Source organism: Zootoca vivipara, chromosome 11 (assembly GCF_963506605.1).
Source record: "Zootoca vivipara chromosome 11, rZooViv1.1, whole genome shotgun sequence".
NCBI lineage: Eukaryota > Metazoa > Chordata > Lepidosauria > Squamata > Lacertidae > Zootoca > Zootoca vivipara.
In genome coordinates, this window is record NC_083286.1 from 7,231,742 (window position 1) to 7,249,539 (window position 17,798).

Here is a 17,798-nt window from a genome sequence, read left to right on the forward strand (position 1 = left end):
GGAGATTGTGCTTGAAATTAATGTCCCTTCAAAAAGGAGCCTAGCTTCTAAAATTCCTCTTGTAAGCCAGTAAGGCCACAAGCTGTTCAGAATTGAAACAATTATATTTTTGATTCTGCCTGTTTCCTAGCTAGTGTAATTCATATCTAACTGTTCCATAGGTTTCGTTGACAGTTAATAAAAGCTGATGGACGTTTTTGTTGACAGATTGCTACATCCAGAGGAAGAGTAATGGAGCTTTCAGTTGTGTTTAATGTACAGTTTTGCAAACGGAATGGACAATGAATTGTCTACAATTCCCACAAACTGATCTTTGGACGCAAAATAAGCTGCCTTAGTAATGTGTTAATTGTAAAACCTTGCCAGGCAAGGAAATGATTTGTCCTGCTTTTCTATTATGTGTTATTTCAGTTTTATTGAACTTTAAGTACATTATACTTTCCTTCAGTATTTTTGTCCTTCTTATACAGGCATCCCCAAACTTCGGCCCTCCAGATGTTTTGGACTACAATTCCCATCTTCCCTGACCACTGGTCCTGTTAGCTAGGGATCATGGGAGTTGTAGGCCAAAACATCTGGAGGGCCGCAATTTGGGGATGCCTGTTCTTATACATATAGCACTAGGGGGCCTGCCTGCAACAAAACATGACAGTGTGGAGTGCTTTTTGCTCATTTGCCCAGTAAGCTAGTCATGCCATTCTCTTGGGTACTTCATTCTCTTCCCTGTCCCACCCAGTTTTCCATCCTCCTCATCCTTGCAATAAATAGTCAGTTAGCATTCCTCTGGTCCATGGGGTCACAAAGAGTCGGACACGACTAAACGACTAAACAACAACAGCATTCCATAGCTGTTGATCATTCTCAGTCCTTGTTGGGCTGTTTTTGAGGTCCCCCACCTTAGGTTTTTCTCCCCTTGCTGCACTTCGGCAAACCCTTTTGCTTGGGTAGAGCAACAGCACTCACACCTGAACATTGGAAATGCTTTTATTTGTTTATAGAAATATTTCCATACCACCCACTCATATAAAATATCAGGTGGTATACAACAGTATATACATAATACAATAAACCATAAGATGCATAAAACAATCCAAAATAAATATTAGAGTGTCTGGTTAACCTTGAAAAAATATAAACAACTGAACAGGACAGTCAGCATTAGAAAAAGTTTTCAAGAAACATCTGAAAGTTAGGGCTGAGGGTGCCTGTCAAATATCTGCTGGATTCATATGTCTTCCCACCTATGTGCATTTGACTCACGCACAACCACATTTATGCACATTGCCAGGAAATAATCAAATCAATTTATTTAAACGGCAAAAAGGGCCTGAAAAGAGAGGGGAAATAGCTAGCAATCCTAGGAGCCTTTGCATTGCCTTTGCCTGTGGAGAGTTGGAATATGAGGTTAGGAGGGAGCAATTGTGGTGGAGTTTGGCAGATTTTTATGGGGTATTTTTTGTGTCAGAGTTTGGCTTTTTAGATGATGTTCCCTACTATACGCTATTTCACGTATATGCATGGTACCTGGGAATGTAGCCCCCGCGTAAATGGGGAGTCACTTGTACTCAACTTATAATTGAATCTGAAACACAGGGGACAAGTAATAGCACTCCTCCAGATTAACTCAGGTTAAGGTGGGATAGAAAGCCTCAGGTGGTCGTTAAGGTATCCTGGACGCAAGTTATTCTGGGCTTTTTATATTTCCATAATGCAAGAGCCTTGATAGTTAGTACAGGTCACATATTTAATGGCTAATGGAGCCATTAAACCTTGCAATACAAAAGAATCAACCTTGCAAGACTGGCATGCCTGTCAGCACATGATGAAACTACTACACCATAACTGGAAAGTAGAAACAGAATGAGGCATGGTTACAAAAATAAACTCATGTCGATACAGAGGCTACAATCTCTGTACAGAGATGTACTGCCATGCCCTCTCAGTTATTTGATATAATAAACATGCCTAGAATTGCTTAACCAACATAAAAAAAGGTAAAGGACCCCAGCTATTCTGGGCGGCTTCCAACATATATAAAAACATAATAAAACTTTAAACTTTAAAAAACTTGCCCACACAGGGCTACCTTCGGATGTCTTCTAAAGGTTGTATAGTTACTTATTTCCTTGGCTCGTGGGTCGCAGAACTCCATACCCCTCAACATTTCTTTGGCTTGTGGGTCACAAAACTCCATACCCTCCAACATTTCTCTGATGAAAATAGGGATATCCCAAGAAAAAGCGGGACTTACTGGCATCAAATCAGAAACCAGGATGGCTTCTTTAAATCTGGGACTGTGCCTAGAAAATAGGGACCCTTGGAGGGTCTGATATCGTAATAACAATACTAAATGTATTAAAATCAGTGGGCATGACCTGTCTCCGTCCTGTGGGTGAAATGGCACACATGAGCAGCCCTGGCAAGGCCAGACCCATAGAAGTTTTGGGAGGAAGCTGCTAATCTAGTGAGCAGTCTCAAGCAGATGGGGAGAGCAGTCAGTGAGCAAAGGGAGGCTGCTTGCCCAGTCCTCGTGATGCCAAGCAAAACCTCAATATAAGCATCTTTTTCAAGATATGGAAGGAAGTTTCTGTTGAGTGAAATTTTACTGAACGTACTGCATTTCATGTTTAGAAATATAATATTTCTCCTCAAATTGGGAACCCAGAATATAGGATATTCCTGTATACAAAGCACACCAACTTCAAAATGACTTAAGATGAACAAGTTCAAATCCCTTAAGAATTGCGGAAAACCCAGATTTGAAAGAAAAAACACACTGACGTTGATTTTAAATGAGCATGGCCTGGTTCAGTTGTTTGTGGTTCTTGCCAGAAGGAAAACCCTAGTGGTTTCACTTTGAAATGGAAAAAAATCTGGATATAAAGCTGAAGCTTGCAAACTACTGTAAAAGGAAAGTTTATTAGAAGTTTCACTTTCGATGATTTTGCCAGAGGGAGGAGGGATTCAGAGTATCTGTGTGGCCTGCACTGATTGTGTGAGTACCAATGATTAATCATGGAGAAAATTTTAATCTGCATTTAACCCTTTCATTGCTCTGCTGAACTAATGCTTGCAGTCCTAGTGATAATTAGTTGGTATATAATAACTGGCAGCAGGGTGAAGTGATTAAAAAAACATTATACACTAATTGTTATAAAAAATTTACTTGTGATGGGGATGTTCTATGTTGTTGGCATCGTGGACATATTATAGTCACTTCATGGAATTTTCCTTATTATGAAGTATTTTCAGTGGCTTCTATTGAGGAGCCTTAGGAATTCAGTTGGTTCCCAGTTCTTCATATAACTGTGTTTTGATATGCCAAAATAATATTTGAAAAGTCTGTTCACAAGTGTTATGTTCTAATAGTTTATGAGAACCAAGATGCATTTGGTTCACCTGTGATATATGCTGAAAACATGGCATAGAGATGTCTCTCTTTCTTGCTTCATAGGCTTGCCTTCAGTTAGGCTGAACACACAGAACCTCACTGTAATGGAAGGAAGAAGTGTCACATTGTACTGTGAGGCTGCTGGAAGTCCATCACCAAGTATAACTTGGGTTTTCAATAATATTGTTTCAAAACATGAGGTAAGAATTTCATATTGAAGTATCTGGATCTGCCAAAGCCGTATACTGGTTTTTAAGGAACGGTTTAAGTCCCACATCCTGCCCGAAGTAAAAGTGCCAGATGCAGTAATGCAGGTTACATGGAATTATGCAACTTGGAACTCTTTAAGTGCCGGTCAGGAACCCCGCAGACATTCCTCATCAGTCCTGTGAATTGCCCACATCTATAGTAATACTTGTAGAGCCTACAGCCTGAATCAGTAGAAGAAGCTGCTCACATTTGGCTGGGCTTATTGTCACCTTCCTCTTATAAGCTTTTGTGGTCTTTCCACTAGGTGCTGCCTCTAGGCTGACATCGCAATAATGATGCTAGCCAGGAATGAAGCCCAAGGGCAGATGAATGGCAGGCACTGCAAAATGTAGTTTCTCCTTCCCTCTTCACTGGTGGTCCTCAGAGGCTCCCACTGTGTCTTTACCCATGCTGGGCAGGATCATATCCCCGATTATTGGCAGGAATTGCAACTACTCAGATAGCACACCTTTTCTTCACAATCCTATCACTATCTACTTTTTATATAAAAATACAAACATATTTATAATGTCTGTTTAGTGAAAGAAAACTTCTGGTGCTTATTGTCATTTAATGTCCTAGATTAGGAGGCCATTAATGCAAATGGAATGGAATTTGTGGTTTGTGTTTAATACATGTGGTTAATTTTCTCATCTTAGAAAAATTATCCGATAATTATCAGAACCTGCATACAGTGAGCCAGTTTAATATTTGATTTCTAGCCAAATTCTTCATGCACTAGTAAAACTATTAACCATGACAATTGCTAATAACAATGTACCTTCATTAAGAATGCATTAGAGTTTTTGTTCACCTGAACATGAGCAAATTGAGGCGATGATAGGATATGAAATACTGCTTCAGTTCTTCACGTGATAGATGGGCTTCTGTAAAGCAACAACACATAGGTGTGTCTTCTGTGTGAGAGTATGCCCTTAATCTATCTCCTACTCCTGTTTGTATGTGGGTTGGTATACCATGTGTGCATATTGATTGGAACAAGTCATGCGGTAACTTATTATCCTGCCTAATTCATACAAGATCTGTGGCATTTCTTTGCATCCATTTATATTTATATGGGTATGTTCACAGTTTAGTTTCTGTGGCCAGAATTATAGTTACATAACAATAGTGAATGCAGTGGAAGTACTCTTGTAACAATTAAGCATTGGAAGGTATAATTTGATAGGAGGTTACTAGGGCTTTTTTTTTGACACCCAGGGCTATTCCCTATTCCCTATATAATATATTTATTTGGGGATGAAACACAGTATAAACAACTTGGAACCAGGGCACCTAGGAGACCACCTCCTCAGTATAGACCAAGCTGTAAAGTCTTCTGAAGAGTCACTTGCTGTAAGCAGACATTCTCAGTGATAGCACCCACCCTCTAGAATGCCTTCCCATGGGTAATTCATGAGACAGCAATTACATAGTTAGAACCAAAATATAGCCTTCAAACTAATAGGCGCTTTATTTATATTGAAAAAACTGTTTTTTAAATATGTTTAAATTCAAATAAGTTTCTTAGTATCAGATCATTTAGGGAAACTATTCCTAACCCCTTTATTTCTCCATTGCTTTTCTTCTAGAATGACACAAATAAGAACCCAGCTTCCCTAACCATAAAGAATATATCATCCAATGACAGTGGCGTTCAGATTTCTTGTGTAGCAGAAAACATTGTGGGCGAAGACCAAGCTTCTGTTGACCTCGTGGTGTTCTGTATGTAAATAAACTTACGCAAAATTTTAGCTGCAGATAATTGTAGCCAAGTGGCATCAGTAGAGAACAATTTTAGAATTTCTGCTCAGCCTTCTCCAGAAAGATAAAAGTTTATAAAGTATATATTAGTAAGGATTAGCACTGAAGAGAAGAGTCATTAAATGCTTATCACCCTCAACACGCCAACAAACATCTTCCTTTGAGGTTGCTAAAGGTATTCCCTGTATTGTGTATGTGCAATCTGAGCAAGAGGTTTGGAGTTGGAGCTTCAGTAAACCAGAAGACACTGACAATCTGTTTCTTTTTGGTCTGGCCCAATTCCATCATTTATGGCAGAAAATTGATTAATGGTACAGAATTGCTCTTCTTTTGGCCTTAAGGCAAGAGAAGAGCGTGACCACAGACAATATTAAATCATTCATTTTCCTCTCTGTTCTAATTCTCAACGTTTTAAGAGAACTATGCTGCATTTTAAGTTTTGCCTTGCCTAGTTATGTGAACTTCTGCTGTAAACATTACAAAATTTGCTGAAATAACATTACAGTATAACAGAGTAGGTTCAAGCAGCAATCTGATACCTACTTATGAGGAAGTAAGACCCATTGAAGTAGTGGCTTATTTCAGATAGAAATGGATATGACTGCACTGTCAGAAATAGAGGTGTATGTAAATGTGAAATATATTAAAGGTTTTGGTAGAATAAACTCAGTTGTGAAGTGGGTAGGAAACACTAGTGATTGAACAATATAAACAAGCTACTGTCCCTCCAAAAAGTGAAGAAGGAAATCATAAATCATAGCTTAAATCAGGCATAGGCAAACTCGGCCCGCCATATGTTTTGGGACTACAACTCCCATTACCCCTAGCTAACAGGACCAGTGGTCAGGGATGATGGGAATTGTAGTCCCAAAACACCTGGAGGGCCGAGTTTGCCTGGCTTAAATGATCCTTTATTATAACTTCCTATAAAGAATTTTTTTTATATATATGAAAAACATAACAAATTTGCTTTTGGAATTCATTTATTCATTACATTTATATGGATGCCAGCTCCTTTGCTTTAATGATTTTAAACAAACTGATGAATTTTCAAGGAAGAGAAAATGTAGTCTACTAACATTACTCTTATTGTTCTTAATATAGTTGCACCAAATATCACATATCTTGAAATTCCATATCCGGACCACCACTGGTGTATTCCATTCAGCGTGAGGGGGAACCCGCAACCTATCCTGACATGGTTGCATGATGGGGTTAAGTTGAATGAGTCCGTCTATATCTGGACTAAAATACATGTTGTAAATCAAACGGAATACCATGGCTGCCTTCAGCTAGACAACCCTACTCATGTGAACAACGGCGATTATACCTTGGTGGCACAGAATCAATATGGAACAGATGAAGCCAGCATTTCTGCATACTTTATGGAAGATCCTGGAGGTAGTAAGTAATAATATTACTACATTATCATTGAAGCATTAATTAAGTAGAAATGTTGTTTCTTCTTAGTTTGCTTAATGATGCTACCAAAAGTTAAGATGAGCATTTTTTTATTTTAGTTTTGTATGCAGCCCTTGGGTGGCATATTTCTCTTAAAGCTGCAATAATATACACACTTACCTCCATTGAATGGAATAGAGCTTACTTTTGAATAGTTGTGCATAGGTTTGCATTGTATGTGTGCAGCTAAGTCGTAAGGTTAGACTAGTTAAATGCTAAAAAGCAAATAAATGCAGATTAGGGCAAGTAATCTCACTAGACAGCACAGTAACCTAAACTTTGGTATCTGAAGAAGTGTGCATGCACACGAAAGCTCATACCAAAATAAAAACTTAGTTGGTCTTTAAGGTGCTACTGAAGGAATTTTTTTATTTTGCATGATGACGTAAACTGTCTCTGGACAGTCTCATTAAATTAGTAATTTAACGTTATCAACTGACTAAAATCATTATATAAAGCAGTGGTTTTCAACCAGTGTGCCGTGGCATCCTTTGGTGCCTTGAATGATGATCAAGGGTGCCGTGAGCAATACTGGCCTCTGTCCCTCTTTCCTTCCCTTCCTCCTCTGTTGCCCTCTTGCATCTCTGCCTCCCAAAGGCTTGCACAGCTGTTTGTCGCAGCAGCCCTGACTACAAGCTCACCAGCGAATGGTGCCTCTGGGTTGGCCAGGGGGTGCTTCTCAGGTCCCTGTGGAGCAGGTTGAAGAGGCAGCTCTCTTTGGGGTAGGGGGGTGCAGCTCAGAGACCAAGGATGGCAGCTGTGGCTGCCCAAAGGATGTTCAAGGAGAAGGAAGGAGACTGAGAGAACACTCCACAATGGAGGGTGTTTGAAAAAGGGTGAGAAGCTGCCAGCTCTGCAGGCAAGGGGTGACATAACTGGGCTCCTGAGCCCCACAGGGGTGCTGCACAAAGAATGTAGTTGGTCAAGGGAGCCGTGGACTTTAAAAGATTGAAAGCCTCTCATACAGAGTATTATTTTCTTAATCTTCATGTCACTGCAAGTTAAATACAGTATTGCCCATCGGAGACGGTAATTGTTTCATTCATTTGCTTAACTTTCACTTCAAGCATGGTTTGTTTGTTTGCTGCTGGATACTGAAATACTAATTATAGAGATGCAAATTGCAATCCAGTGTTCCTAGGTTATGGATGCTATTAAATGAGAAGTTTGTCTGCACTGAAACATTTTTGTTAATTGACACATTATTTTCTTAACGTATAGCTTAAGGCTCTCAAAATGAGGATAAGTGATCATTGCATGGTGTGTGTGTGTGCTTTTGTATTCTTCTGCCTTCCTCATTATTCACTACTGAAGAGATGCAGTACTGCTTCTACCTATGCATGAGGTGCACAGAGATTATCATATCTCGCTCTTCCAGAAATTAAATCTCATAATTTAAGCATACGTTCCTCAACGTACAGTGATTTTATTTACCTTTAAACAAAAACATTTAGTGCTCCCATTTTCAGCCACATTTGCAGTTTCATAGAATGCTGTTATACAGTATCTTCCTGTGAAGTTAATTAAACCAAGCTGCTTTATTCTGTAATGACAGTTATATAATCTCTTCTTTACACTGTTTTTAAGTCTCAACAAACTTGTAAATATTCAGAGATTTTAAAAACTGTAGATTTTTTTTGCTGCTTTTGTGGTGAAAAGGAAGAATAAACTCAAGCATAGTGGTAGTAGAATAGCATAATATGTTGTGAAATCCATTGGGGCACTCTCTACACACCTTCACCACCACTATCTTGTTTTCCATGGTTAAACTTCATATCTCATACCTTCTTTAATAATGCAATAGTTTCACCTGTTAAGAGAAGGAAAATACCAATCAACTTCCAATACTTGTTAAATAGATCTAAATGGTTGGCTTTTTTCCCCTGCTTGAGGAAAAGAACTCTGCAAAGTAGGTTAAAGCTTCCCCAGGGGAGGTAAATGCAGGTTGAATGAGGATACACCCAGTGTTGTTTTTTCTGGGAGGACGCAGGGGTACGCTTACCCCTAAACATTTTGCGAATCTTAAGTTTCGCCTTATTGAGTAAGAAAATGAGAGTACCCCTAAACGTTTTATTTTTTTATAGAAAAAAGCATTGGGTACACCTAAGGTCTTACTAAAACCCTTGATTTGTTTGTCTTGGAGCCCAGTAGCAGGGAAGTGCTATAGACCAGGCATAGGCAAACTCGGCCCTCCAGATGTTTTGGGACTACAACTACCATCATCCCTAGCTAACAGGACCAGTGGTCAGGGATGATTGGTGTCGTAGTCCCAAAACATATGGAGGGCCGAGTTTGCCTATGCCTGCTATAGACTACAGAAAAGACCTTTGCCTCCTACAGGTTAGCATAGCAAGAGAGAACTTCGTTCCTCTAGCCTGATAAACAAATCTAAGTAAAACAGTTTGTTCACTTGCTTTACTGTGCAGCTCCATTACTTGAGTGTCAGTGGCATTCAAGTATTGCTACCTAAGCAGGAAGAAACTTTAGTAGGCGAGACAAATTTTGTAACAACGCGTCTGCTCCTTTTCACACCCTTTTCAAGCATCCTGACAAGATTCTGGATTGGGGGCTGGACAGTTGGGAAATGCCCATGAGGATGTTGGCACCTTAGGGTGACTGAAGTAAACGCTTGGTACCCTGGAAGCTTGCTTGTGCACGTCTACAGCACATTGGGAGTCAGTTACATTTGGTCTGCCTGAAATTCTTTACCTAAAGTACAATTTTTCATGTGGCTTATAGTTGTTGACAAGTATTAAGAAATCAGTGCTAGGTTAAACCATGTGTAGACCCCACTCCAAGATAGCTTCAATCTTGGAATATTGCAGTTGTCTTACAAACTATTTGTCTTATATTTTATGTTCACCTTCTTCCATAATGGGAATAAAGACAAATAAAAAATATATAATCTACTGTAATTGCATTCATGGTTTACATTGCTATTTAAAATAAACGCAGATCCGTCTTCAACCCTGAAATGGCTTTGAGAGCTATTGTCACTGTCAGTTTTACGTACTGCACAAGCCCAATGCTATCAGGTGATGGCAGTGAGCTGACTTGAGATTCAGTAGATCCCGGGGCTTTCCTTGAGGTATTGTTGCTGTGAATCCCACCAGTAGTACTCTTGCCTTCATGCATTTTTGGATCAGTGCAACAGGGAGCTGCATGCTGGAGGAGTGATGTTGGTGGAGCTGTTTGGGGCTAGATAACCCCAATTGCTCCACCCATCCACTCCCACCCAGATAAAAAGCTGGTTAGTGCTAGATATAAGAACAGGTCAGTGGCTCATGCTGAGTTTATGGGACCAAGTAAATAGGCTTCATTTGCCAAAACTGTTGGCAAAAACCTGGATGCGCTGCAGTCCCCGACTGGAACAGTACAAAGACAGAGGAGGATTTACCTATTCTCCTATGGAGGGAGAGTTTCTTTTATATTCTTGTTGAAGGCAGACAGCAATTGACCTGTTGGGACCAGTGCCCTCCTCTCGTTTTACCATTGCCAGGACTTTTAATTGTATACAGCATTGTGTTCCTGTATGGGGGCATTAGGAACATACATAGGAAACTGTCTTATACAAAGTCAGATCCTGGTTCTGGAAATTGCCATACACAGACACCATTGGGCCATCTAGCCAAGTATTGCCTGCCCTGACTTGCAAGGCTATCAGTATTTCATATAGAGGTCTCTCACCTCTACCTAGAAATGCCAGGAATCGAACTTGGGGCCTTCTGCATGCAAAGCAGATGCTCCACCACTAAGCTATGTCCCTTAAACTGTGCATGTACAAACCTTTTGAGAGAATCCCATGTGTAGGGTATTCTGAATGTAGAGAAGACGGATGTGTGTTTTCTGTGTGGGGGTACATTTCACTCCTCTGTTGCTGGCATGGAGCTACCACATTAACTGTTAGAGAGAATGATAATATATGCATACATAGTTACAAAAGAAGGTTAATTTTCATTAATAATTGTTTTATGCAGTTGATCTCAGAGAAAAGTTTATTATCCAGATGGTGGGTTAGTATACAATGTGTGCCCAAAAGTTGTAAAGAGGGATTCTCAGTCTGGGCACAAGCATTTTGAAGTAAAGCTTGGCTTGAGTTCTTCTAAGAGACAGACAGACAACAGATTTTCTTGTCATGTTAATTATTTAAATGGCTCACATCTAGTTCCAAAACCTCTAATTTCCAAAAAAAGTAATCAAGAATCTACACTACTAATGATATTGACCTCGATAGGCTAATTTGAGTGGCAGTGCTAATGGAGAAAGTCCAACATGAAAGTTAAAGTTCTGATGAGATACCTTCTCAAAAAAATTTTTTTTTGACAATGTTTTGTCAATTTGAGGGATAACAACAAACTATGAAACCAACAAAAAAGTAACAGCCATTATGAAAATCCGGATTGTTCAAAAACTAAAGAAATTGTTTTTTTTAAAAAAAATGATTAAAAAGAAGAGCCCCTAAAAGGAAGCATAGTCTCTGAGCTTCCCAGTGCACCTCTAGATGTTCACCAATACACTTCAAATGCATCTTGGCTGCTGTCTCCATCTGAGGCTGAAATGGAAAAGGTCTAGGGTTCAGAAAATGGTCACCAAGTAACAGCATGTTCAGAGGTCTAAAGTAACAGAATGTCCCAAAGTTCTCAGCCCAAGATGTTGAGGTTAACCAGCTAAATAGCAAGAGAGTAGGAGGTGGACTCACTCCGTGCTTGGAGTGATGCAGGGCATGTAAACAGGTTTCATTTACCTGTGCACCATAGTCTCCCACCCCAGCCTCTGGGCAGTTTGTCAGCCACTCCTTGTTAGCTCTTCTGGATGTGATTTGAGGTTTTAAAATCTACAGCAAGTCAGAAGCAGAAGTTAAAAGTTTGGCTTTGTCAATGCTACTGGCCAGAATGTCCCCCCTTGTTGTTTCCCCAAGCAAGGTGGCATATACTATACAGGTAAGCACCACAGAATCTCACAAGCAGTTTCACAAAAGTTCTCCTCACATGCACAAAGTGGATCTTGGGCTGTTGGTTTTTGAAAAAGCTTTCAGGCCTACCCCCTTTCTAAAGGCCAGGTTGGGCAGAATCTGTAGGTAGGCAGGCACCTAGTGTCTCATAAGCAAGCTCACAGAGCTCTTCCTCCACAGAGCAGGATCCGGAATGCTGGTCTCCATTCCCAGATGAGACAGATCTTACAGGTAGGCACCCCAGAGTCTCACAAGCAAGCTCCCAGGAGTCTTTCTCATAGGCACATGATCATATATAAGCTTTTCCACCATCCCATAATAATGACATCTTAGTAGTAACTGGTACAATGATTACTTGACCATTAAAACATGCTACATATTCACCTTGCAGCATTGAGAGAGGTTCAAACACACTTAAATAAATGGGTTTTTCCGTCAATAAAATATAAGAACAGGGCACGCTGTTCTCAAGTTACACTAATCTTATCAAGTAGCAAGTTGTTCTCATTGTTCTAGAGAAATAATAAGTGACTTAGATTTTGTGTGCCCAAACTGTTTCGTCATCTTGTAAAATTCAGCTTCCTAGATCAGTTTTTTAAAAAAACCTTTAAAAGTTAAAAATTCAATAGTGAGTGGTGCTATTTAGACTGTTGTGTTTCAGCCTGACAATGCTATGTTCCCTTGTCTTTTAGAAAAGTGATAATTATTACATTAAAAACTCCCCAGTGCAAACCTGTTCATTCAAGTTGAATCTGAATTCTCATCTTAGGAATATTGAATATTGAATTAATGTTCTCCCAAGGCACAATATATTTGTTTGTTTGTTTGTTTAGTTATTAAATTTGTATACCACCCTATATCTGTAGATCTCAGGGCTGTTCACAACATAAATGTGTAATGCATAATGTAAAATAGGTGAATTCAGCTGATATATGTGATGTAGAATATGATGCACAAATAAGTGTATTTAGTATTTCCCTGGAAACAGTTCAGAAGATAAAAGTGTATACAATTTAGGTCTGTATTTAATGTCATATGGTATGTGATTAAAGGCTAATCTGTTATCTGTACCTGTATGCTATATTTGTAACTTAATTATATCTTTTTCTTTTTGTTATCTAGGTAGTTCGTTCTACACCCATCTTGGTTATAGTGGTATATTTTTATTTTCTACTTCCAAATATGTATATAACCTCAAATGATCAAGTAAATGACCGAAACATGTGAAAGATGGACTTTTATACAGTTTAGCAAAAATGTCCAAGCTAATGGAATCATTAATACAGTAAATAGTATTCAGCTAGATTTAGAACCTCAAAATTTGCCTTGAATTTTTGTAGATATGAATTCCTTCTGAATTTTCTGAAGGGCAATCCTGGATAAGGTCAGAAACAGTGACTGACCTTATTGCTTTCAGAAACAGTTGTTTTTGAAATGATCATATAATTGGTGCCTGTTGGTATGGCTGTTTTTTTATTTGGTTTTGAGTAGGGACCAAAGGGTTTGTGCCCTCTTCCAGTCTGCTCTGGCAGGGCAGGGTGTCCATTCCTCCTGGCAAAGTGATGAAAATTGACCTACCTACATGCTCCAGGTGCCTTCTCAAGGTTAAGGGCTGCCCCTGAGACCTAGAGAAACAGAAATTCATTGTAAAGACAATTTCCAATCTTTCCTTTTTTTGTGAAAAATATCATACTTTTGTTTTTCATATTTTTTTGTTTTTTGTATATCTGCATATAATTATTAATTACTATTTTTTATTTAAAAACATATTTTTACCATATAAAAATTCCCATCAACTATTTTTCTTTTTAAAACAATTTCTTAAAACTGTGCTTGTTGGAGGCTACAATCCTGCACATAGTTAATCTGCTTAAGTCCTCCATTTAAGCTGCCTGATTTTGTGTAGGATTGCTGCTGAAGCTATTTGCAAATTAATGTTCCTCAACAAAAGGCTAACCTATTGTTATCAGATCAAAACTGGCACCGTTTAAAAGAACTAAATTTTTAGATAATGCCATTGCCTTTTATCCGTGAAAGTCCATTTTAAACATTGTTTCTATAATACTTGTATACCTTCAGGAATAGAAAGTTTTGTTCAGTCCTGCTGAATATATAGCTCTGTGCCAAAAATTGCCTTAAAAAACCAATATAAATTATATATTAATTGTAATATATAATTTTATATATTAATTCGGTTTTATTCCACATCATTAACCATAAACCCCAGTATGCAATTGGATTACCACATTACCTGTAAGAGGAATGAGTAGTTCCTAATACTAATTAAAATCAATTCTGAAGGGGAGTTTTGGACCATTCAAGAACCCATTATTTGGATAAATATTTGGGCAGATTGCCTGTGATAGTGGAGGAGCAGGGCAGGAGGAAATCCCACAGCCCACTGATGAAGTCTCCCTCACTTAATTAGAAGTTCACTGAATTTTGCTTGCAGCAATGTCTTCAGTTCTTTCATACCTAATTACAATAAGCCTGATCAAGAGTGCAGTATGTGAGAAAGGGAAGCTTACCTCTTCCCTCCCTAAGGCATGCAAACTGTGATTGTAGGAGCCATAGGGAAAATAGTCTCCATTGGCCTAGTTGCCACAGGGGAAAGTGCTAGAGAAATGTAAAATACAATGACCCCAGAGTTATAAATCATTGGTTGGAATAAAGGAGAGTGTGATAGTTATGCCTATTTCTCAATAAAATGTTTAATATGACCTTATGATTGAAGATACTATATTATTGTAGTTGGTAAATTATTGTAGTGTCCTGCTAAAAAATGAACTGCAGCAAAATTTGGGCTTACATTCTCCACTTCATGCAAAACTGAGAGGAGACTTTGGAAGCTTTTGCTTGTGTGTTTGTTTAATCACAGGTTTCCACAGTTGCAGTTGGTTTGTTTCAGACAATCAACTGTGGTTAACCAAAAACAGAAACGAAAGCTTCCTCATTTCCCTGAATTGTATGGGAAAACTAAGTGAAAGTGTTTGAGCCCAAAGTTTACTGAGCTTTGTACTTGATTGCGCACATTGTGCTAAACCATGGTTTGGTGTGATGTATATATGTTGCTATAGAGTTAATCTTTCCCATTCCCCTTTTCTGTGTTATTTCTGGTTTTTCTGGCTTGTCAAAATTAATGATAAAATAAAACTGTCATATCAGGAGTAACTCAGCCAGTGGGGTGGAGCAACAGTGGGGAGGGGTGAGGTTAGGGCTATGCAGGGCTCTCCCACTGGTTCACCCACACAGCCCCAAATTCTCCAGTGCCTCACCCCTTTTCCTCACGGTAAGTGGCAGTGACCATGGTGGCTGGAGGCTGTTGTTTTGGCTTCACAGCATTGGGCAATCTGCTCCTCCCTCCTCCTGTCAGCTAAATGTTATCAGTATCTCAAATGTTATCAGTTCATATCTAACTATATTTGGTAGGGAATACATCAAACTCGCCTATCTTCCTTATGTACTTTGGGGGAAGAGTGAGATAACTTAAAGGGAGTAAACTGTGATTTAGTTTAGCTAGGGCTTGCTGATCAGAAGGTCGGCAGTTCAAATCCCCGCAACGGTGTGAGCTCCTGTTGCTCAGTCCCTGCTCCTGCCAACCTAGCAGTTCGAAAGCACGTCAAAGTGCAAGTAGATAAATAGGTACCGCCACAGCGGGAAGGTAAACGGCGTTTCCGTGTGCTGCTCTGGTTCGCCAGAAGCGGCTTTGTCATGCTGGCCACATGACCTGGAAGTTGTACGCCAGCTACCTCGGCCAATAACGCGGGATGAGCGCCGCAACCCCAGAGTTGGTCACGACTGGACCTAATGGTCAGGGGTCCCTTTACCTAATCACCTTGGTAGTGCGAAGCACACAAAGTGGCTCAATTCTGACAATTGTATACAATTATAACAAATGGAATTTCTGCCATTAAATGCTCCATTCGTCTGCGTGGAGCTGATTGCATCACTTTTTCCAAAACAAATCATAAAAATTAACTCTACAAAGCATATAAAAAGATTAACTCCAGTTGTGCAACTCTAAAAGCCATAAACAGAAAACATTTTGTACAAAACCACCTAGTACTGTGTGAAATTATATATTTCTCTTCATGTTTTTTTATGTTTACATTATACATTCTGCTGGATGCTTATTTATTTCTAGTTTTCAGATTTGGCTCTAAAGCCATATAATCTGATTTTTCTTTTGCCCTCTCTTATTTTGTGATCATATATACTAATGAAAGTGAAAGAACCCTTGGCTTTTGTCCAAATAGCAATTTTAATGGTTCTCAGTATATCTGTATCATGGCAGAACAACCACTAATGTGCCAATGAAACCTCCTTTACACCTTTTTGCTTGTACTCTGTTACAAGAGTCTTGAAAGACTCTTGAATGTAATGCAAAGCATCCCACCTCACCCCCGTGATCTCACAAGTTTTAGCTGCTTTCACGTGCAGTTTTTTTTTTTTTTTGCAGGTCTTACTGCTTAGCCATTCTGGGTTGAAGGAAGAAACTTTTAGTCCTTCCCTGAATGTAGAACCCCTTTTCTGTTCGGATCCACACCTTCTTGTGATATTATCAGAGCACCAGGTGGTGTGGACTTCATTTGCCCTTTGTGGGATCTTGACATTGGAATGAGATATTATGCAAAACATGAAAGGAAGTGTAACTAGTCATAAATAAGCAAAACATTTGCTGCGATTTGAGATAATGAGCAGATTAAACCTTTTGAAAAGTTCTGCACACAAGAAGCATTACTATCTCATGGGAAGAGAATATATTTGTTCTGGAATAGTTTTAAAATAATTTTCTTCAGTTCAAGGATAAGTAAAGTTATGCATAACCTAGGTTTAATATTTGATTCATTAATATTAAGTGAAGATCTTTTGTTCTGTGCTCAGTGAACAGATTTTCATTAATTATTTCTTCATTCCTTTGTATTTCCAATTGCCTGCTTTAATAAATCTAACCTTCCCCCCCTTCCACCACATGCACTAGATGGAGAATAACTTTTTTGGCATTTTAAGATACTTCAAGTTGTACAACTTTATTTTTTAATGCACATTTTGTTGCATTTTCAACTTAACCTATCTCTTGTCAATGAAAAAGAATACTTCCCGCCTCTGTGCTTTTACAAAACTTATTTTACTGGGAGAGGAGAACTGTAACTCAAGCAAAAGGATACATTTTTCATACTCAAAATGAAAGAAGAATCAGGGAAACGATGTACTTTCAGCTGCCCAAAACAGGCCTTAAACTATCCTTTGCATTATTCTTGGCTGGTCCGTGTGGTTAGAACTCCCTCACAGAATTCTTAGGAGATGTTACTGTACCTCTCCTTCTTCCTTTAAATTTCAATTGAACTCCATCTCTTCCACAAATCCCTTGATTTGTCTCATTGTCTGAAACCTTATTATACCCAGTTTCCTGGGAATAAGCCCTATTAAACTCAATGGGATTTACTTCTGAGTAGGCAAGTACAGGATTGCACTGTTCATTTTTACCACCAATTACGTGTAATCCTAAACCTACTAGGCACTAAGTCTCATTGAGCTCAGTGGAATTTACTTTTGAATATAGATGCTTAGGATTGTGCAGCAAGTATATGGAACTTGATTTCCTCCTGTTCCTCTGCTGTTAGCCTGCTCTCTCCATTTTCTTGTTCTTTCCCCTTAAATGCTAGATTATAAGATACTTAGGGTGGGGCCAGTATTTTTGCTTAACTTATGTTAACTCTTTGAAGTACTATACAAATAACAGCAGAAGTTTCTATTAACGCTGTGGTTAAACCACTGAGCCTAGGGCTTGCTGATCAGAAGGTCGGCGGTTCGAATCCCTGTGACGGGGTGAGCTCCCGCTGCTTGGTCCCAGCTCCTGCCAACCTAGCAGTTCGAAAGCACGTCAAAATGCAAGTAGATAAATAGGAACCGCTACAGCGGGAAGGTAAACGGAGTTTCCATGTGCTGCTCTGGTTTGCCAGAAGCAGCTTTGTCATGCTG

The 17,798-nt window shown here is 39.1% G+C and overlaps 1 protein-coding gene across 6 annotated transcripts in view; it reads left to right on the plus strand.

Annotated features, from left to right (window-relative positions):
• Window positions 1-17,798, plus strand: part of NTRK2 (neurotrophic receptor tyrosine kinase 2) — a 181,867-nt gene that overhangs the window by 46,361 nt on the left and 117,708 nt on the right. Inside the window, exons 7-11 of one of the 6 annotated variants that reach the window (XM_060280086.1) lie at window positions 3,455-3,591; window positions 5,233-5,365; window positions 6,509-6,808; window positions 11,997-12,047; window positions 12,939-12,971. In XM_060280086.1, the coding sequence (XP_060136069.1) occupies window positions 3,455-3,591; window positions 5,233-5,365; window positions 6,509-6,808; window positions 11,997-12,047; window positions 12,939-12,971 (654 nt within the window). The remainder of the gene's footprint in view (window positions 1-3,454; window positions 3,592-5,232; window positions 5,366-6,508; window positions 6,809-11,996; window positions 12,048-12,938; window positions 12,972-17,798) is intronic. The other 5 variants (XM_060280087.1, XM_060280088.1, XM_060280091.1 and 2 more) reach the window with 5 other exon arrangements.